We start from the raw sequence: 23,025 nt of genomic DNA on the forward strand, positions 1-23,025 counted from the left end.
ACGTACTTTACTATATAGAAAGCACTGATCATATGATTTACTCACAGAAGTTAAAGTAGAACATATGTTTTCAAACAAAAAAAGTTCTTTGTCTTGATGTCTTGTTTCTTGTTTTCTTCGTATCGTTCTTGATTCTTGTATTCTTCGATACGATAAGAGTTCATAAAACTACGTTTAACTTGATTCTTGATTCTGTGGAAAATGTTTTAATGTTGTTAGCTCCAAAGTTGTTGTGAAGCAATCGTACTTATTTAAATTTCTAGCCCTGGAAACAGGACTTTATTGATTTTAAGAAGTGTGGTTTAGTTGTAGGTCTAAAACTATTAAAATCTTCGTCAGAAAATGGACTTTTGAAATTTTGGTGATTTTGTCAGTATTATTTTAACAAGTTTTAGAAATTTATTCGACCACAAAAACATTTTTTGCCAATCATACATTTTAGTGTCCTAGCCTAATGGTCTGGTCCTGTTCTAGGCTTAGTTGCACAACCCAACACAAAGTGGTAAGCTAAGTTAGGCCCTTTTCTCTCATCCATACACTCTGGCTTCAGAGCCTAAAATTACTTGAATGTCTGTTTCTACAAAATGAATGGATTTTTCAACATCACTGATGGATCATACTTTGACTAGGAGAAAGCCTAATTCTCCTTGGCACCAAAATCCTAATGCAGCTATGCCGAAGACTCCAGCAATCATGCAATCAATGGACAATCCTTCATTAATTTTGCTGAATCGGGAGAGCTCTTTGGAAGCAAGTGATCGACTGAATTCAAATGCATTCGTTCCACCAGATGTTACGCTCAATTCTGGCTCTGAATTCCAGTCATTGAAACTTGTTCCCAGTTTGGATGGCCATATTATGTCAAGTTGTAGCTTCCTTTTACTAGACAAGGATGAAGTATTACAAGTAAGTAGTTTCTAACATTAACTTAATGTATGCCTAGGCTAATGTGGCAGGCTGATTATGTTTAGTAGGTACTAAGTAAGTTAGCTTATAAGTTACCCGTCGCACGTTGCTATGATTTCAGGAAAGTTAACCATTCCATTTTTAATCTCTGGAGATCATTTGTGCGAGTTTGAGCTAACCGTAATCTGTTTCTTTCCATTTTTGCGTCTCGTTACTCAATGGCTTCATTCGCGAGGGATTGAGCTATCCGTACCGGTGATCTGTCTCTTTCTAATCTTGCTTCCTTGTTTCTCATTGAATTCATTTCTGCGAGATTATGCTAAACTTATCAGTTAGGTACCGGTACCTATTTAAATTCTGTTTCCAATCTTGCAAACATAGGTACTCGTTCCTCATTGGATTCATTGGAAATTACATCAAGTTTGGTTAGTTAGGCCTAGGTTAGTTTAGAACAATTTGATTTAAATATACTATTTTTTTATATTTGTTGTTACGGTACCGAACAATAAGTTATTTATTTATTGTAGTTGTCAGATGATATGTTTCAATTCGTCAATATCGATACTGGACCAAAAAATAAAATATCAATAGGCCCTATATCAAAAAGAAATCATCGATAATAATGAATGTTCCCTTTAACAGGAAAGTACCCATGAAATTTTATTTATGGATGTATATCCATAATCAACTGTGTTCTAAGAGTGTTTGATTGGTCAGGTGGCTTCCGCTGATGCCTTCCTACAACGGCTCCATTGTCAGGACCCAGCTACTCGGGTCAAAGTAGTGTCAATTTTTGGCAACACTGGAGATGGGAAATCATACACAATGAATCATGCCCTCTTCAATGGTGAGGATGTTTTCCGAACATCTAACGAACAAGATTCGTGCACACTTGGTGTTTGGGCGGCATTCGATCCAAAATTGAATATTATTTGCTTGGACACAGAGGGACTTTTGGGCTCGACACGTCACAAAAATCAAAGAACGAGACTTCTTTTAAAGGTATTGTATGCAATTGAATTCAATTATAACAATACTGCATTTTAGGCCTGTTTTGACACTACCTAATGTCCCCAATGTTAACAAGTCATTAAAACCTGGTTTATTCATGATACGAATAAACAGACCATTCATAGTGTTGGCAATCTTAAATGCAGTTCAATTAAAAGCTAGTTGAACTACTATTGTTCATTGATTGACACTTAACCTAGTTGCCTTTTGTCATCTAGCTATCAATTGATGATTCCAATTAACTACAGGATAACAACTTTCAGTAGCAAGAGCAGGGTTAGAAAACCTTTCTAGTGAAAAGACTGGCAAAAGACGTACAAAAACACAAAATAATAGGCTTAGGCCTATTGAATACAGAAAAAAATATTCCCAAAATGACACAAAAACTTCAAAAAAATAATTTTGGAAATAATGTTAAACTATACATCTTGCGTACTGGTATTGATCTTTTCTCTAGGAGTCTAAGACTTGCGTTCCCATGTTAAATAATATAAAATTGTGTCCATACAGGTATAGTTTTGTCATTTAAACCTCTTGGGAAAATGAAAAGTAGAAAAATCTCCTTGACTCGGTTAAGTATTTAACGTTTATATAGTTGCCTCTTTTCATTGACCACTAAAGTTATCCAACCCAGGCTCAATCCTGTGAGGGTCGGATGAGGTTAATCTAGAAAAATCAACTAGGGTCGGTTTGAGAGAGGGTGTTCTGTCATGTTTTTCTCACTTGCCTCAGATTCTTGCTGTGTCGGACATTGTGATCTACAGGACTAGAGCTGAGAGACTTCACGAGGACATGTTCACTTTCCTCGGATCTGCCTCCCGAGCCTACACACAGCACTTCCAAAAAGCTCTTCAGGTTGGTCTTTGAAAAATAATTTTTTATTCAGTTTAGTCTGTTACAAAATGCATACTTGCCTCTCTGAGATTCATTATGATTTAGTATCTAATTATTACAATAACCAGGATGTCTAGTAGTCGGGAAAATCGGGAAAGTCGGGAATTAATATTGAATTTCAAAATGGTCTTGAAAAGTCGGGATTTAGTCTTAAATTTGATTTCAAAGTCGGGAATTTTCATGATTTTGCCGCGATCGTCGTCTTTCGTTTACGTAACTGTGTAAGCCAATGATGATGATATCTGCTCGGCCGCGGGAAATGTTCATGATTTTGTCGCGATCGCGGGAGTTGACGATGACGTTTCCGTGACCGCGGGAGATGACGATGACGTTTCCGTGACCACGGGAGACGACGATGATGTCTACACGGCCGCGGGAAGTGTTCATGATTTTGCCGTGATCGCGGACGACGACGATAACGCTTCCGTGACCGCGGGAGATGACGGTGATGTCTAAACAGCCGTGGGAAATGTTCATGACTTTGCCGCGATCGCGGACGATAACGTTTCCGTTACCGCGGGAGACGACGATGATATCTGCTCGGCCGTGGGAAATGTCCATGATTTTGTCGCGATCGCGGGAGATGACAATGACTTTTCCGTGACCGCGGGAGATGACGATGACGTTTCCGTGACCGCGGGAGACGACGATGACGTTACCGTGACCGCGGGAGATGACGGTGATGTCTAAACAGCCGTGGGAAATGTTCATGACTTTGCCGCGATCGCGGACGATGACGTTTCCGTTACCGCAGGAGACGACGATGATATCTGCTCGGCCGTGGGAAATGTCCATGATTTTGTCGCGATCGCGGGAGATGACGATGACGTTTCTGTGACCGCGGGAGATGACGATGACGTTTCCGTGACCGCGGGAGACGACGATGACGTTTCCGTGACCGCGGGAGATGACGATGATGTGACCGCGGGAGACGACAATGATATCTGCTCGGCCGCGGGAAATGTTCATGATTTTGTCGCGATCGCGGATGACGACGATGACGTTTCCGTGACCGCGGGAGATGACGGTGATGTCTAAACAGCCGCGGGAATTGTTCATGATTTTGCCGCGATCGCGGACGATGACGATGACGTTTCCGTGACCGCGGGAGATGACGGTGATGTCTACAAGGCCGCGGGAAATGTTCATGATTTTGCCGTGATCGCGGACGACGACGATCACGTTTCTGTAGCCGCTGCAATCAATGATGATGTCTAAACGTACGGTACACGGAAGATTTCATGATAAAAAAAAAACAAATTTGCTAGTTAGAATTTTTTATTGCTGCATTATTTCTTTACATGAAAACACGACATTATCATAATACTACTTTATGACAAAGACAGGGGTTGGTGTAGTATTATTTAGAAAATTTGGATAAGCTCTATAAAAATTCGTATCGGTATCAAGAATCGAGAATCGATACATTTTGGTATCAACACCCACTAATTGTTGAAAAAACTAGTCTTGAAAAATCTGGAATTAGTCTTGAAAAGTCTGGAATTAGTCTTGAATTTTGTAATGGAAATAAACTAGACACCCTGAATAACAAAAAAACACATAGGATATCATGCAGAATCAAAGGTTTAAGAGAAAGCACGTTAAAAGTTCCCAAAAATATTGGTTAAGTTATTTTTTTAAATATGCTTTGTATAATGTCAAAGTGATTAAGGTGTTAAATTTGTTTAGTGTTTTTATTCAATTTTTTCCATAAAAAAAATAATTGTAAGTTATTTTGATAAAACTTCAGTTAGGGCCTAATGGGAAAGTTTCTAAGTGACATTTTTCAATTTATATTGGTATATTTTTTTTTATTTAGAATCTCTTGATTTTGGAATAAAATACTAACAAAAAAACAAAAAAACAAATGCACTCATAGATTTATCAAGAATTTTACTTTTTATCCATGCATACACATATTTTTGTTTTACTTATTTCTCAGGATCCATCTTTTTCACATTTCCTCCACCTGTGTTATTAAATAGGTTTCTGCTTTAATCTCTTCTTTCTTATCACCATTGTCTACAAATTCTCTCTTCTGGCATTCTTGTGTCACGTTGTAACTATCTGCAATGTGTTTGTATATACGTCTGCACACATCTGCAATGTGTTTCCTTTCAATTTCTACCTCACCTCTTTCTCCCCTAACTATCCGAACTTGATTAAATCATAATTGCTTAACATCTCTTTCCTCAGTTAGTATTCTGCTCTGTCCTCTTTCCTCACACTAGTCACCTTACCTCCTCCCCGTAAGTAGCTGTTGGCCACAACACGACTTATATACACAAGGTTTTTTTCCTTCATTGGTACCTCTCCCTCACACTTTGGTAGCATGACATTTTCCAAGTCAGTTTTTTTATTTACTTTTAGTAAATTGTGTTTTACCATCTCTACCTAACACAAACAATGTAATTTGTAAGGTTTGTTAAAAATTTAAAAATTGTGTTTATGTGATTGTTTCACGCCAGTCAGTGGGTAAAAGAGGGGAATTCGGAGGTCCACTTTCTGCTCTTGGTCCGTCCGTTATCATATTCCACGAGACCAGAAATACTCTCACATTGAACACAGGTAAAGATAGTGCTCAGTAGAAGCATAGATATGGTAGAAGGTAGTAGAATTAAGTTTTTAAAACTTTGTGAACACATTTTTACAGTTCATACAAGTTATTCAACAATTTTTTAAACAATAGGTAATAATATACCTAGCTGGATTTCCAAGTAGGCCTACCACTTCACAACAACAACAAATTTAATAGAAGCATAGTTTGATATTATTTTACAAAATTGACATATTTATCAATCTGAAAAAAATCAACATTATTTTTCATTTCTCAACTAGATCTAGATAATCGGGCAATTTTTCACAGGAATAGATTAATGTTTTTTTCTGTAAAGATAAATAAATTATCTAGTACACCAGGTATGAATAGGCTACATAGGTACTCTAAAAACGTATTAGTTTTCAGGTCTTAGTAAAATTCAATAATAATAAGCTCTGAATAAATTGTATTGTGATACCAAATGTAATTCAAAAATCTAATCTGTAAGAAGCAATAGAATGCCATTTATCATCATAGTTAACAGGAAAACTTAAAAATTTTGATCATACATATTTTAGTTAAGTATTCTACAGATTATCATAACTATTTGTACAATCAGATCCAGTGATGTAATAGATTACTACTACTACGGTATTAAAATTATAGTTCTTTAATGTTTCAGAATCCAATTATAGTTATAAATAAAAAAAAAGCTTTACTGAATACTTTTATTTGGAAAATATGAAGGTTTTGCAGACATTGTTTTAAGTTTGTCTAACATCTGTTTGAGATATTTTCTCACCCCGCCACATTCTTTGTTATGAATTTTATCAGAGAAGAGGTTACTACAGTATTGTCTCTGATAAGCATTTATCTTTAATCTGCGTCATGTCTGAACGTTTTGACCTTTCTTTACACATGGGCATTTTTATAATTTTAATAAATTTACATGGTCTAAAAAATGCTTGGTAGAAATTGTTTTCAGATTAAACAAATCCGGAAGATTAAGACAACTATAATTAACAATACTACTATTAAATTCATCATACACTGTATTAATTTTCAATGGTTGAAAGAGGAATATTTTAACATTAACATTAAGTGCAGAAAATATGTTCTCACTATTACAGATAAGTTTAAATATAAATTTTGAAGCCATCCCATTACTTTATAGCAAAATTACTTCTTTTTTATAACAAAAAATACAAGAAGATATTGTTGTATGATAAGTATACAGATTGCATGATAACCGAGTTGTATGACTTTTATTATAGAAATCAATCCATTCAGGTTTTAACTTGTGCACTATTCAAAAATTACTCATTTAATTGTTTTACATACATAAAAAAACTCAGTGATAAGTAAACTTTAGATAAGATTGATCAAAAACATTATACAAAGTAGTAATATTCTTACATTCTCGCTTTTATGATTTGATTGTCATACAGCAGCAAAAACCGCTGTTTTTAATATATGCGTTGCGGTTGTAAAGTAGCTCTTTTCTCCTAAGGGAGTAACAAGCTTTTTAGTCCTTAGGTAGTTAAAGTCAGCTGTTGTTAAGTCATTTGTCAACTTTGATTGAAAACAATAGCATGTACCAAAAGTATATATAAATTATTTTAATCAGATGTAGCTTATTGTTGCATTCTTGTCAATAGTTTGACACAATTGTAACAGATTAAATGATTGAATCATTTACCAAACAGGCTGCTTGTTTACATTAGCAAAATTGAAAACAAGTTGGATGTTGTTTTGAGCGATTATCTTTAAATGAAAAGTATTTTAAATGGTGCATTAAAAAAAAGTACATCACAAGGGCAAAAAGTGTTTTTAACCCCTCCCCCCGTTATTTTCTGACGCCGCCTTCACTTCAGTCGTAAAACTTGATCTCCATTCAATTTAAGACTCACTTTAAGCCGTAGTGATGAAATATACTACTACAAGATAGAAACACAAGTGATAGATAAAATATGAAATAGAAGCTAAAATTAAAACATAAATAATCATTGGTTGAGCGATATGATATTCATATCTTATTCATTTAAAATTACAACAATTAAGCCTAAATATTCACGATTTAAGTTGAGATGTAATTGAACATGTTCTTGGTTATGCTCTATTGGAAACTTTCATAAAAACATAATGTTTTGTAAAAACATTAAACAAAAAATTTAATGATCTTATTTGGTCTGTCCTAGGACTGCAAGAAATAACTTTTAAAATCTTTTTTCCCTCCTTCTGTTTGATGTACTTTGTATATAAATTAAACTATGTACCGGTACATATCTACTTAAATTATTCATAACAAAGTACTGATGGAAGCTTTAGCACGTAATAGTTTATCTTTCAACCATACTTTGACCTTGAGGTTAGTTTTGCTAAGTGATAATGGTGTTTGTAAGTTTGTAGAAAACAAATTTTTAAATGCTGAAGTACGTAATGCTATTTATCTTAGGATAAGCAACTGAGTTCAGTCATTTTGAGATCATTCAATAACATTTGTCGATGGAATTTTATGCTTTTTGTTTAGTAATTTTTTTGTGACATTTGTAAAATATCAAGTTTTATTGCTATTTTTTAAGGTGTTAAATTAGCTAATATGGTTTTATCATCATGGAAAGGTAATTGATATTTGATTCATTTACATTATTATATTATTTTTAGTTTTTCATGTACTATGTTTAGGAAATTTCAATACTAATACTGGTTATCCTATTAGAAAATACTTGTTAAATTCTTCACATCAACATCATTAGTTTTAGTCACATCTAAAATAATTAAAAAAAATACTTTCATCATAAGGACAAGAAAAAAATAATGTTAGTTTATCAAGCTGTAATAATTTTAAAGTAAATCAGTGAAACCAATGAAAACGTTTAGTTGCTTTTTAACTTTATTAATGAGGTTTTAAAATTTAAAACTTTGCTTTCAGTTAAGTTAAAGACAACTCACAAGTAAAAAAGTGTTCTTACATGACAAACTTCAATGTATGTTTAGGCTAGTTAACCTTGTATCCTTATAAAGTATTTGGGAGTCCATTAGGTAGTTACAAATACACTGGTAGCTGTACCTGTACTGTACCTTTAAACAAGTGATAGAAATTTGAATTTTTTGTAATTTACAAGATGTTATTTGATACGCAGGGCGTGAGAGTGCCGAGGACATGATACGCGCCAGGTTCGCGCAGTACGGACTGGAGATGGACGCGTTCAGCAGCGTCCGTTACATCGGCACACAGACTGTCTCCCCTCCCACCAACTTCAGAGATCTGCGCGCAGCGATCGTTGCAGAACTGAATAACACTGCAGTGCGCAGTCCTCGCAGTCCGCAGTTGGTCTTTACCACACTTAAGGTTAGTTATGTTATTTTGAGTAGTTACCTCCAGTACTAAAATTGATAACCGACATGTCTATGGCTGATATAGAGGAGTCAGCTAGTATTGAACCTGTTAGTAGTGTTATTTTGAGTCCTTCCTTTAAGGGTACCGGTAGTCTAATAGTTTTGAATAAATTTTGAGTTTTTTAAGTTGTACATCTTGTTAAAACATACTAATAAGTGAAGCAGGGGCTAATAACTCCACACATAATGTGTGACATTCTTTATACAGTTAAAGTAAACTGTAAACAAATTATAACAAGCAAAAGAGCATGTGACACTAAACACAATCATGAAATCAGCTATATAAAAAGTAATGCAGTTAGAGGTGAAGTGACTGCTATTTTCAGTGTCTCGTTTCAATACTGTACATCTTATGTTAGCAACAATGTCCCAGTTCAGTATTGATTAAGGTTTCCATTGAATAAGTGGTCCTGGATAGGGATTTGACTGTCAAAAAGTATTATTTCATTAATTCAACACCCATCCATTACATATGTTTGTCTTTAACTAATAAGTGCTCCAAGTTAATCAACCAACATTCTCCTACTATTTACGAGGATAGTTAAACTCAGTCGTATGCTGTTTAATTAAGTGATATCAGCTAGCTTACCTTAAAGAAGTTAAGATAGGCCATAGTCATAGAACATACAGAAGACACACAATATTTGTGTGTCTTCTATGTGCTCATAGGCCTACCTGTACTTCAAGGTAAAAAAAAAAAACTGCTATCCTCTTCATTCTGTAATTCAAAATCCTGGCCTAGAGCTTTTCCTTGAACACAACTAGCATGCTGTTTAGGCGGTTTTGTGACATTCTGTTTGTTTATCTAGATACTGAATGACAAGTTCAGTGGCAGACTTGACAACAAGGGGCCCCCGCTGTTCCCCGACCAGTACTTCACTTGCCCTGCCGTGTGTCTGTCTTGTGACCGAAGGTGTGACCTCAGCATGGGACATATGAGTGAGAACCAACCACACACCAACAAACACAAGTGCAGGTAAACACCCCTGATGCAGCAAGAGTTTGAAAATTTAAACTGGTTTTTCTTTGTTAATTTTTAATTACAATTTTGAATAACTGAGGATGTTGAATTAGCAAGGTTTGAAGGAATGTTTTGAGAAGTGCTGGCTTATTTGAGTACAGGATGAGCTTCACTCCATATGTAGATACATCATAAATAAACGGTATCAGCAATCTATCTCATATGATCTCCCATTAGGTTGTCAACAGTTCTTGTCTTTAAGCAGTGGGAGTTACTATGATATTTTATAGGTAACGTTACAAAATTTGTAATAGCTTTGAACTCTTTAACAGCGTTGTATAATTTTGTTTAGAGTTAAAAGGGATATGACAATTAAAATTTAATCAAAATCGTTTGAACCGATTTGTGAAAATACAATGTTTTTGGGGTTAAATAGAAAAAACAAAATCAAAGGTGGAAAAAACGTGTGAAACTAAAATTTCTGTCTATGTGATATTGTGAAATGAGGCAGCCCAATTCCAATCATCTTGACGTCTCATAATTCACCAACTGTCAGTATTTCATCACGATGTATGTTTTTGTGGCAGATTCCAACATCAGTTCAACAACTGCCTCTACCTTTGCAAGGCTTGCCATACTCAAGGCAAGGAAGTCATAGTCTCGCCTGAATACTCATCTAGCAGTGAAACGTCTTGGTTTGGACTTGCTAAGTACGCTTGGTCAGGGTAGGTTAATTTGTATTAAGCATGCATGTCCCGCCGTTGTGTTCAATTTTTGCTCCTATTCAAAGTCAAGGGTAATGTTGTCCATTTTGCGTTAACCCTAACAATTTGTTAAATATTATTCCGATTTACGTTATCTTATTTAACTGTATGCCGAAAACAAGAGTCATACAGATAAAGTAGAAGGTGTACACTTGTTTTGGTATGTGACTTCCATCCACTTTATATTTGACTAAACAAGCTTGAACATTTCCTAACCTAACCTCATAGTACCCAATATATTTTCCTGAAACCCTCCCACCCCTAGTACACCCATCTCTCCGAGTACAACTACTCTAGACCGCAAATTAGTATACACCCTGTTCCTCATCTTGTTGCTCTGACCGATCGCAGTTTGTTTGTCATTTCTGAAAAGTTGGCTAAAGGTTATTTGGAAAAAATCTTAACCTGATACCCTAATGAAAATTTTAAAATGTCGTAGATACTAATTTATACCGTGTAATTAGGTTTTATGCAGTACTGGACGTGGCCACGGGTATTCCAAATTGAGCAGATTTTGGTTATGTCGACACAATGATGTACGTCGACAAGTCTGTGGTATTTAGTACACATGGAATTCAATTAGGTCAGAGCGAACAAGTTAAGATTTTAAAACAAGGTTTAACTGCAACCAAATTTCTTAAGAACCTTTCATCTCTTAAAAAAAGGAAAAGGCAAAAGTAAAAGGTGGTCTTGTCACTATTCAAACCCTCTTTAAATCATCCCACACCCTTTTAATTCATAATTAATTTGTAGGTTGTAGTGTACCATCCCTGTTTAGTAAAATTATTTACTAATAACTAGCTATTGGCATTGAATATACACAGAATACTTCAGAATACTTTACTACAGAATACCAAACAACTGTCAATTCTAGTAAATAATTGTTAATAGCTAATAGCTATACTAAATTTTTAATGACTTCAAATAAAATCATAGAAAATAACAAAATATCAATTAAGTTTTAAAATAGCTTCAAACATCTTTTTTTTAGATATTATACAATATTTTCCTAGAAATCATCATACATGGACATAAGTTCTGTCTGCGTGTCTGCTCAGTAGTGTTCTTGTTACTTTCTCTGTTGATCTGACGGACAAAGATAAATTGACGTTGATGTTACAGGTACGTCATAGAGTGTCCCCATTGTGGCGAGATCTACCGAAGCCGTCAGTTCTGGTACGGGAACACTCCACCAGAGATGACTGCCGTGCGTTCCGAGTACACTCACGTCTGGCCTGGGGTACGGCTTAGTAAAGTGTTCTTGTAAACTTTGTCTTTTACTAGCTGTTAGTTTGTTAGAGGCAATATTTTTTGTGAATAGGGTTGCCATATCACCGGATATCCCCAGATTACCGGATTTTGCAGTTCAAAATGTAGCTCAAATGCAGTTCAAAATGTGAGATGCATCATTTTATGGTTTTGCATACGATATTTGAATATTCATAATTTAACACGATAAATAAATGACGTCACTGGACCGAATGTCTGAACTAATAGCCATTTCAATTGGGTTTGGAAATCTTTTGACAGTTTTATTTGAATATAAATAAAAACATATTTACTTTCGGACCAGTGACACAATTTGTTTATGTTTATTATCCATACAGTTTCTGTTAATAATATTCGTGCTATGCATATTTTGTTAGCTTATGTAGTCTAAACTCCTTATTGCTGAACTAATGATGTGATATTTATGTTACAGAGCCCTTGCAGTGCGTTGAGCACGCAGAACTCAGCCCAGCGAGTTATAGATAGCATGAGTTATGTGTTTGATGGAGTGGTTAACGTAAGCTCGCCCCCCACCAAAGCCCTAACGTCTTTCTTGGCAGATCAGATAGCTCCTAAGTATTGGAGGCCCAACCATGAAATTCGGGTGAGTTAACAGATTATAGACTGGTTGGGTCAAAGGGTTTCTAGTATCTACTTTACTAGAAATTTGTTTCTCTTTTGGGATTTACAACAGTGGCACTAAAAAAATATACTAAAGGACGAGATAGGCCTACTAAAAGAGTAAAATATACTTAAGGAGCTGGTGTGTCCAAAACTGGTTGCGCTATCTCAAATTAAGGGTCGGCAGGTATGACCTTTTACTTCGAGTTGGGTCAAAAAATTTGGCCCTTGAGTATTGGGCCAAAATCAGATTGTTTTTTTTTTTATGGAAATTATTGAGTTTTTCAAGTATTAACGATACAGTACCACAATTGGTTTTCTACATAATAATTGTACTTGATCTCCCCATATCACAGTGAAATCTAGATCATCTTCTGTGGTCTTGGCGAAATTGGGGAAGTCTTCCACGGTCTTAAACAAATCAATTGGAAAATATAATTTTTTCTGCGGCCACAGTAGACTCAAGAACATCTGCTGTGCACAGCAAAATCATCAATGTGTCCGTCAATTGTAACAAATCGGTAAACACTACAGGCAGTCATGGCTAAAATATTAATTTTCCAGTTTAGCAGACGCATTCTTTGTACGACCTGACCCGAGTTTGGCCTGAACATTTTTCCTACTTGAAAACTGAAACTGTTGGCCTGACCTAACCTAAAATTTATCAGCGACCTGCAGACCTCTATCTAATGTTAATGGATATGCCCAGCGAACACATAACAAAATAGAAGCGCTACTCGGAGCGCAGGAGCGTGTCAGTCTTACTAGCCGGCGAAACGGACAAAGATGGCGGCGCTAGCCTACCTATGGGGGAAATAAATATGTGCACTCGAGTTTGAGCCTAAATATCTCAGAGATGAATAATCGAATTTTGTTGAAACAAAAATTAAATGTAAGCTGGTTTAAATACATTTTACGTGGTAGCAATAAAAAAAATCCGTTTACCAGCAAAATTTATATTGTTGAAAGATCCTAAAAAGTACCGGGTTTTACGAAACTCTGCACTAACACTGAAGTTTAAAATTAAATTGTAAACAAACCACTGAGCCAATCGGCCTGCCAGTTGCGGGAGAAATTTGTGTTTACAAATATATATCTGTTTAAAAAACACCTTTGTTCGCATTATAAATCTGTCATATTGGTGTTATTTCTTGTGTCACGACAAACACGATGATATTTTGAACGAAATTTTTAGCGTCTTATTAACGATGTTAGCATACGTTTTAAAAATAAACATCAGCATAAAAACTATCGTGAGTAAAAATTTTAAAATGCATGGAACTGTTAACAATCTACCAATAAGCCATACAAATTTCAGAAAGATTGGCTTAGTGGTTTGTTTACAATTAAGTTTTAAACTTCAGTGTTAGTACAGAGTTTCTTAAAAACTGATACTTTTTAGAATCTTTCAACTAAAAAAATTTTTCTGGTAAACGGAAATTGTTTAAATTGTTACTACGTAAAATGTATTTAAACTAGTTTATATTTAATTTTTGTCTCAACAAAATCAAATAGTTAATCTCAAGAGATATTTAAGGCGGTTTCACACTGGCATCCGCGGACGATTTCTTCGTCCGCGGACGGATGCGAAAATAAATCGCTGCCCATGTTATCAGATGGGACCGTTCACACCGCCCATTGAAACGTAGCGTCCATCCGCGGATGCAGAAATTCGTCCGTGGACGATTTGGTGGAATCGCTCTGGGAGCGATTTTTCTAAAACGTCCGCGGACGATCACGCCCTCGCGCATGCGCAGACAGAGCAGTAGCTCTCAGCAAGGCATGTGTCACTCGCATCACAGTGTTCAGTAGTTTGTGTTTACAGTCATAGTGTTCATCTAGTTGTTGTTTTGTGTCCTCCCTTGTTGTTTGTTATGGCTGAATTAATTGAGGCTGTCCGTGCCTACCCAGTTATCTGGGATACAACTATAGAAATTTATAGAGATCAACAAGAGAAAGATAAAATTTGGTTGGAAATTGCGACTACACTCCACAGAGATTACAAAGAGAATAAAGTATCCTAACCAATAACCATGTATATTATACGAATTACTGTACAGTAAATCATTATTAGATTTGTATTACTTTGATTATTTGCATTATTACAATGATTCACCAAATCGCTGCCGCTTACTGTTAATTGGATGAACCCACTTCCTCCTTTTTGATAATAAGTACAAAAGTAGGGCCTACAACCTCGTCGTCACTATCATCACTACTTGAATCAATCCACAGAACAGAAAATCCGGGTTGACACCATGGGACAGAAGGCTCAGACATTTTGCACACCTTCACTGAGTTGTAAGAGGAAGTATGTTTAATCTATGATTGTAGTAGGAATGGCCAACTCCATATGCGCATGCGCGAATGAGTGGACATTTGAAACGTAGCTCGCAATGTGAAGGGCGCGTAGCATCCATCCGAATCATTTAATCCGTCCGCGGACAAAATTATCGTCCGCGGACGCCAGTGTGAAACCGCCTTTAGGCTCAAACTCAAGCACATATTTATTTCCCCGACATTAGTCCCGGCGTGTGCAGCGCGCTAGTCGTAATATATAAAGTTAATGGTATTAGTGTAAAGGAAAACAATGTAATTGAGGACTTGACGAACAAAGTACTTGGACAATGTGTAGGAGTAAATTTGTTTCCAAATAGTACATATTTCTTAGGATATGAAACAATATGGACAAAAATCATTTTTGTTTAGTACCTAAAATATTTCAATGTTAGAGTTCGCTACTACTGTAAAATAAGTAACGAAAATCTTCACAAAAATAAAATCAGGCAACATCTCAATAAAACTGTAATTTTTCTGGGACAATAAATTGAGTGTAATTTTACAGATATACGTATTTGGGAAGTTTAATTTAACTCACAGAATTATCTTTAGTTTATCTTGGATGATATTGAAAGCTAATTAGTCCTTAAAAGGTTGTGCTAAACGGTTGAAAATTCTACATAGACAATATACGCCTTATACAGACAGACAGTACAGTTTAGACAGTTCACGCCTTATATATTTTTGAAACAATTAAATATTTTTTAAATATTGCTGAGACTTAAGAATTGCCTGTGCATAATTATAATACAAGGGGTAAAAATTATTTAGCTAAAGAAAAACCAAGACTTGAACTTTTTAAAAATAAACCTTCTTATATTAGAAACTATTTTTTTAGAAAACTTCCTAGCTTTTTAAAAAAAGAAAAAGACAAATCTAAATTTATGAAAAATCTGAAGGCATTCTTACTTGACCTTGCACCTTACAAAATAGAAGATTATAGTAATTTCAATTTAAAATAAAGTAGCCTATAGTATTTTGTTTAAATGTTTCTTATTGCTAATTTAGGTAGTAAGTAACAATAGACACTATTCATGTACGAAAATTTGTACTGTGTGAATAAAGACTCTTTGAATCTTGAATCTATATTTGAAAATTTCTTTAATATATACAATATTACAGTACAACAGTATAAAACATTAAAACACTGCACACTAAATGTAAAGACGACGGCCTGGCGGCGCAGCGGCAATGGATCCCTTTTGTACCTGATTTTTTAGATAACCGAACATGATAAAAATTTTTGGTGAATCGGATAGTTAAATTTGGTTATTTGTCCACAACTTTCCCGCTAACGAAATTTCTCTGACCAAAAAATAAAAAATTTCCTCGCAATACAACTTTTTCATGTCTGAATCTGAAAAATTAAACTATATAAGTATTAAACATATTTATAACTCAATTCCTATCATAACTAATAATTTTATATTAACACCATCGTTTTCCTCAGTATCATATCTACAAGTGTGCAAAATTTCAGAATTTTTTGACAACTATTAATGTTGTTTATGATCGTGTATTTGTCGCGGGGTTTTTAATGCGAACTGTGCTCGCGGGTCTTGGATTCAGGCTGTATGACGGACCAAGATGGCGGATTTGGCCACACTTTCAGTGCATTTGGTTAAACGCCGTGTCCTCTCTATTATTATTATTATTATGTGCTCGCTGGGATATGCCTATAAACAACATGTTGGTCTGTTACAGAGCTGCTGTGTCTGTCGACGAGTGTTTGGTGCTGGCGACACCAAACATCACTGTCGTGCCTGTGGCGAAGGAGTCTGTGAGGACTGTTCATCACACTCTCGCACAGTGCCTGAGAGAGGTTGGGAGTACCCGGTCAGAGTGTGTGACAAGTGCTACAGTAAGTAACTTGAGTTAGTATTGTGCTTAGGTATCTGGGTAGCTGAGTATACTAGTACAAATCAAAAGTTTGTCAGTTCACTCAATAGTTTTTTGATGGTTAGAAAGTGGATCTGGTTGTCCTTTAGCATTTCTTTCTTCTTTTTTGTCCTAGGACGATAGGCAAAAGCCTGGGATTGTTTTTCACATTACTTCAGGCTAGTCCTAGGGGTTGGCATTATCACTTAGATAAAATCCACTGGTGATTTGAACGAGTGTGTGTTTCCCCTGAGTTTTCAGATTAGGCCACTAGTTGGCAGACACAGTTTGAAAACCTTTTTTTTTTGTGTTTAAGGGGGCCTAAAAAGAATATGTTCACCCAAAATTCAAACTAAAAATATTTGACAAAATCAAATAAAGGTGCAAGGTTGCTGTTTAAACTGTTTGACCAAAGGGCTTGACAATGTTGCAATTTGCAATATTTTTAGGGCAAATATATTTTTTTGCCTTATCCAACTGACAATCTCTGCATTGTAAAAATTGCATGTAACACAGTCTCTTTGGGTTTTTCAATCAAGTCCACTAAGGTTAGATTTCCTCACATTTGATGTTATTTTCACAGAAAATAACGGAGACGTCAGTTCGGAGTCCAACACCAGTCTTGGGGCAGATGACGCTGAAGTGAGAGCTCGCAAGTACGGAGAAACTACAGTCAATGCTGTCAGCTCGGTCATGCAATATGTGCTTGAGTATCCAAAATGTATGTACGATTCTCTATGTATTTGTGTAATACGGTTAAGTAGTTATTGGCATAAATTTGTCCTACAAACTTTTTGTCCAAATTTAATTTTTTTAATATTGGAATTTTGAGGAAACTAAACAGTAAAATGTGAAGAAAATAAGATTGAGAAGGGGATTTTGGTACCATTGTCTACTACTCCAAGGACAATACATTTTTTATTGCATTTTAAGGACAAATAATAATGTTGAAAACTAGCACCTGGGGGCTTGGAACCATGTCATAAAAATCCCTTTAGATGTGTGTATTTTGTAGACCTGTATTTTAATTTTCTCAGGTTTAAGCATAGTTTTTGTGTGGAATGGGGATGTTTCATAATCAAACTTTTTGGCAATAACTAATTTCAAATACAGATCATCATATTAAAGGTTGTGTTTATCGCAATTGCAGCTGTCATCAAGGACTCAGCTAGGCCGAGCTACTGGGTGCCAGACGTTGACATCAAGGAGTGTTGCGTCTGCTCCACCTCGTTCGCTCCCCCCCGCCTCAGGCCCCATCACTGCCGAGACTGTGGCGGAGGTGTGTGTCCCCGCTGCTCCTCTCGTCGCCGTCCCGTCCCCCACCGAGGCTGGACAGATCCTGTCCGCGTGTGTGACAATTGCGCCAAGAAAGATTAACCCTACATTCCCCCTTAGTTCACTTTCAGGTACATTTCGGAACCCCAGTTTTCCAGTTTGGGATGTTATTTTTATGGCAAAATTTGTGGCTTGGTTCAGTATAAAATTGTTTTCCTGTCTAGTTGAAGTTGATAGTTTAAACTGGTGCGAAGGGGTCTTTTTATTTTAAAGTGATCTTTCAATGAGTATGAAGTTTAATATGTGATCGTTATGGTAAAACTTCGATATATCAAAATAAAGGGGCGAGACAGTTTCCATTTAAAGGATTTTTATCACATAATTAATAATTGGAGTTTAATGATTCCGACATCTAAAACGGAAGTTTTAAAAGTTATTGTAATAAATTTTCAGTTAAAAATCCACAACTAGCCTACTGTTTACAAAAAATATTTTTCTAAAAAAACAATAAAATTTTTTTTACCATATGACATTTGTGTTGTCGTCTGCTCCATTAAATTCCTATGGCCAAGCCGGCCAACTACATACACCAAGAGTAGTTCCTGGTGCTTAGCTAATTTTTCTATTGATTTGAGTATTCTATTTTGGCTTAGGTTAGCCTGAATTTTGTTCTCATTGAGAAAGAATGAATTAATGTATAATTAACTTGCCTATGAAAAAGTCTCAGGCAATTGACAGCACAACAAAATCAAAACATAATGATTTCATATTTTGCTCCTACACAAAAATCAGAGCGCTCTTTCTTCTAAAAGCTAAAAATGCACATGTTTAAATCTCTTTATCTTTTATTAAAGTTTACTGTTCTAACTTTTATTTAGCTGCAAATAATTTTCTAAATTGCAGTGTGATTGAAAACTATTGAAGGTGCATCCTATTTAAAAGATTTTACAGTGAGATTTTTGTGTCCATATTATCTCCCAAACTGGAAACTTAAGTCAACAGTATTTCAGTAAAGAAGGCTGACTAGGTTTTAACTTGTTAATTTTGGATATTTTATTTCTAGTAAATTTCAGGCCAAATGACAGTTCAGAATTGAATTATGCATTATGAAAAACTTTCTTTTCAAACTACTTAATTGTATTCTACTGTGTGAACCTTTAGTCTTATAAGTATTGAATACATTGAATTACCTTTATTGTATTTTTTATCCTGTTTTTCGTAAATGGTCGTATACTCTAGAGGCAGTTAGGGTTTGGAAGAAAAGGTTTTGTAGAAATCGCTCATTTTGTTATTTACTTAAGTATGTTTTACATTTTTAGTTATTTGTTCACATATATTATAGCCAGTGAACAAGATTATATTTCTGAAATCATTGATACATTTTCACTTTCACTAAAAATGCCCATAATTATTTTTCAATCTTTAATAACTTAAACATATTTTATTGGGGTGGGCGAGTAGTGACTTTGAGTTGATTAGGGAATCAAAAATTAAAGGAGAGAAAAGTAGCATATGAGTAGTTTTTATTAGTATACGTGAAATATGTTTGTCGATATTATAGAATTATTTCAATTACCATGCAGTGACACTGTTCATTCGTTAAGCCTATTGTTTATTATTTACCTAAGGTTAACAAACATAACTTGATCCTTGAAAGTGGTTTTGGCTTTTATATTTTGTGTGAGCCATGAGTACTTTTCATAAAATCTTGTTGCCCACCCTTATCATAAAAACTTAGCTATAACATTTTGATTTCACTCGAAAAAATGTTTTAGCAAGTATTTCACTGCCACGATAACTAATCTTAATAACTATGGTACGTGACTTGAACATTTGTGGATACCGGTACAGCATTGTCTCACAGCGTAGAAACCACCTAGCTTTGTAACTGGTTCAGAGTTAGGGATCAAGCTGGTCTCTTATAGAGCTCAGTACTTCAGTCCCCAAGGTCCCAGGTTCAAATCCTGCCAATCACCAATAGATTTTATCTAAATTGGTAATGCTGCGAGTACCTCCAAACCTAGCCTGAAGTAATGTGGAAAAACAATCCCGTGCTAGAACCTTGAGGAATGAAAAAAAACTGTCTTAATTTTTTAACGGGAAATTGATTAAGTAATTGATTAGTCAACAAGGGTACAGTGTTCTTCGCATTTTGTCGGTCACTTACCATAGGTTTCTAGGTAGTCAAGGCAGTGATAATCAACACAATTACATAACTTGTAGCTCACCACGGTGTTTTTATAGAAAAATATATCTGGTCTCATTGTATAATCTTAGCAAACTTAGTTTGCAACCATGCTGCTCCAATTTAGAGTATGGAAATTTCACATTGTGAGGTTACCAGCCTATGAATTCCTTCACTACATTCTAAACTAAGTTTTCTTATTTAATATCAGTAGTTGAAGCAGGTTTTGTGAGATGAATTTAATCGTTCAGAATCAATGGATATATTTATCAAATTACTCTTTTGGATTGTTTTATTTTTTTATAAGTAAATAAATGCATTTAACAATTTCATTGCATTTTAACCTTATAGCACAATTGCGTACCGTTCCTTCTTTTTTATTACATTTTTAATTGTAAATTTTAACTGTTTATACTTTATATGAATTTGATTTATCTGTTCGACCCATAACCGCAATGTACAAAACTGTAAATAAAACCGAAACTCCTGTGATATGTTGAAATTGAATACACTGTGACACAAATTTTATTTATGTGAGAGTAACCTGTATCGTCTCACTTTATTTTCATTGTGTAAACATAAATATATAGCGGTAGTCCATTAGGTGTGGAATAAGATTTATATTTTGTAAGGCAAGATTCGATGTGCTGCTGTATGTTATGAATGCACACGTGAGAAAACTATGAACCTTGTACTGTGTCTACAGAATGCAAAGATAATCGTATACCAAGGGTTAGAATTTACTTATTGAAGGGTTTTTGTTTTGATGGTTCAGTTACATGTCTGTAAATCTATAAGATGACAAAAAGTTATCTTGTACACACAAATCAGAAAATATTTTACCAACTTAATTTTATACCTGTTTTACTGTTATATTCTACTAATAGGTATTACAGTGTTGTTAAAACATTTAGCACATAACATTGTTGACAGCAGTGCTAAGGTTCATTAACATAAGTTGTGCAAAGTCCAAATCTGGACAAGGAAAGGCTGTGAATGGATTACTTCAGTTACGCACATTTGTATTTTGGAAATAGACTTGTAATTAATTGTTTGTATCTCGATAAATAAATACAAATTAACAAGATATGCTGAGTTTTTAATTCCCCTTAGAGATCATTAATAGAAAAAGCTCAACTACTGAAACTTGATTGTTAAGGAATGCACTGAATCACAAGGGGTTGTGATTATTTTAGATTTGAATGACTTTTAATGATACATGCACTTATAGTATACTGTTCATAACATGTTTTCAAGTTTATTAATACTTGATATAATGATTTTGGTTTGTAGTTTGTAAAATGAATGAGCCTAGTGATGGCTTGAGCATAAACAAACTAACAAACTTTGAACTTTTGCATTAATTAGTATGTTTTGAGCTGGGTTTCGCCTTCACAAATCTGACATATCATACTACACCAAATTTTCATCCCCTCTAGAATATCCAGATACGACAGAAGTTGCCACTTCAATTTTTACGAGTCTTAAGGGTAAAAATACATATAGAGCGATTGAGAGAGGAGCGCGACTGAGATCGATTGATGTCGCACACATGTAGCGACTAGCGAGAGAGACACGAACGGGAGCTCGATCAGTTCCAAGATGTCACAAAGTAAATTCGCAAGCAATTTAGAGCACAGCGAAAACAAGTGGTTAAAAACATTGATTTTGCAAGCTTCAACTGGGCGGAATGGGTGCATGAAGTGAATGAAGGAAGGGAGGTGCATGGTGAATATCACAATTTTTCCAGTTCTTAGAAGCATGAATCCCGATTCATGCAATACATGCGTATTGTCTATCTCGACCTTTGATTGCGTTCTTTAATAACTTGACGCAGACAACCAATTGAAGGAAACCAATATGCCCAGGGGTTAACTAGTATAAGGTAAGAGATATTATTCTGTTTTGTTAATTAATTGAGATAAATAAACTACGGTGAGAAATAATTTATTTGTTAATACATAACACATCCAATACAAGCCCCTTTTACCTTCATATCTCAATGGTTTACATAATGTTCTTAATTGTTAAAGACATATAAGCAAAAATAATTGAACAATGGCTGTGATTAGAATCGGGTTTATTAAATAGTTAGGACTTACTTACAAAGGTTGCTTGAGTTATTTGTTCATTGTTCGATGATATTCATTATCATCGAAATTGAATGTAGTAATTCCTGAGCGGGAAGTACCTGAATAAGATTGGTCAGATCAGAATTTATTTCATTAATCACTACTTCAGTTAGCTTATTTCACACGCTATGAGCTTCTGCAGGGGGGATAAATCTTTCAATTGTGGAAGTAAACTCATAAGAAAATGATAGTCTTCTGAATCTTCATTGGCCGGCTGGTTGTTTATGTTGCCCATTAACTATACCTTTTTCTCCTCCAACACTATCCATCTTCTTCACAACTGTTTTTGACGTTTTCGTTTTCTTTTCTCTTGAGAGGTACATAGACAGCGGCTCTTCTCTTTTAGGTCTTGTTCCTGGGTTCTGTCCTAGGTCACCTTCATTGTTTTCTACAGCAGTTCTGTAACCAATAACCATATCGTCTTCAGTCTCACTGTCATTGTTTTCCTTTGTTCCAATCCTTGATCGTAGATTTCCACTTAACTGTGAGTTATTCAGTCCCTCTTTTAAAAACTGAAGCAAAGGAAGTATGGACACTTGGATAGCTGTTGTAGCCCTTCATCTTCATCTCCATAGGTATTTTTCTTTATATTCTATAACTCTTTGTACTACTATTCTTTCAAATTCTTCCATTTAGTCTTTGCAGCGTCCACTGAAAAAAAAAATGTATTATTAATGCCAAGTAATGATAAAACACATTTATGTAAAAGGACCATCCCTAATCTATAGCTAATGTTTGTATTAGCTTTTAGGTACTTGGCAACCAGTGCTTCTTTTTCGGGTGGGCAACTCGATCGTTCAAAAATCGTCATTGAAACAACAGAAGAATAGAATTATTGAACACATCTAAAG

The 23,025-nt window shown here is 35.1% G+C and overlaps 1 protein-coding gene across 2 annotated transcripts; it reads left to right on the forward strand.

Annotated features, from left to right (window-relative positions):
- Nucleotides 1–159: 159 nt before the first annotated feature.
- On the forward strand, nucleotides 160–21,129 carry LOC128986037 (zinc finger FYVE domain-containing protein 1-like). 2 transcript variants are annotated; one of them, XM_054406122.1, is made up of 12 exons: nucleotides 160–906; nucleotides 1,624–1,908; nucleotides 2,650–2,772; nucleotides 5,280–5,379; nucleotides 8,494–8,702; nucleotides 9,559–9,725; nucleotides 10,298–10,435; nucleotides 11,597–11,714; nucleotides 12,177–12,347; nucleotides 16,409–16,565; nucleotides 17,166–17,303; nucleotides 17,733–21,129. In XM_054406122.1, exons 1-12 carry the CDS (start codon nucleotides 589–591, stop codon nucleotides 17,957–17,959), a joined length of 2,151 nt encoding a protein of 716 aa, XP_054262097.1. In that variant the 5' UTR covers nucleotides 160–588; the 3' UTR covers nucleotides 17,960–21,129. The 2 variants fall into 2 exon arrangements, with proteins under 2 accessions (XP_054262097.1, XP_054262098.1); XM_054406123.1 differs by having other exon boundaries at nucleotides 10,298–10,420.
- The last annotated feature ends 1,896 nt before the right edge of the window (nucleotides 21,130–23,025 follow it).

This window comes from Macrosteles quadrilineatus, unplaced genomic scaffold (genome assembly GCF_028750875.1).
Source record: "Macrosteles quadrilineatus isolate MER2022 unplaced genomic scaffold, UCM_ALF_1.0 Scaffold_2__2_contigs__length_208266976, whole genome shotgun sequence".
NCBI lineage: Eukaryota > Metazoa > Arthropoda > Insecta > Hemiptera > Cicadellidae > Macrosteles > Macrosteles quadrilineatus.

Excerpts from the sequence above, each read along its gene's own strand:
- LOC128986037 (XM_054406122.1), top strand. The coding sequence starts at position 589 with ATGGATTTTTCAACATCACTGATGGATCATACTTTGACTAGGAGAAAG. Across the intron at positions 907-1,623 it reads ACAAGGATGAAGTATTACAA|GTGGCTTCCGCTGATGCCTT; the intron begins GTAAGTAGTTTC and ends TTGATTGGTCAG. Across the intron at positions 2,773-5,279 it reads ACTTCCAAAAAGCTCTTCAG|TCAGTGGGTAAAAGAGGGGA; the intron begins GTTGGTCTTTGA and ends GTTTCACGCCAG.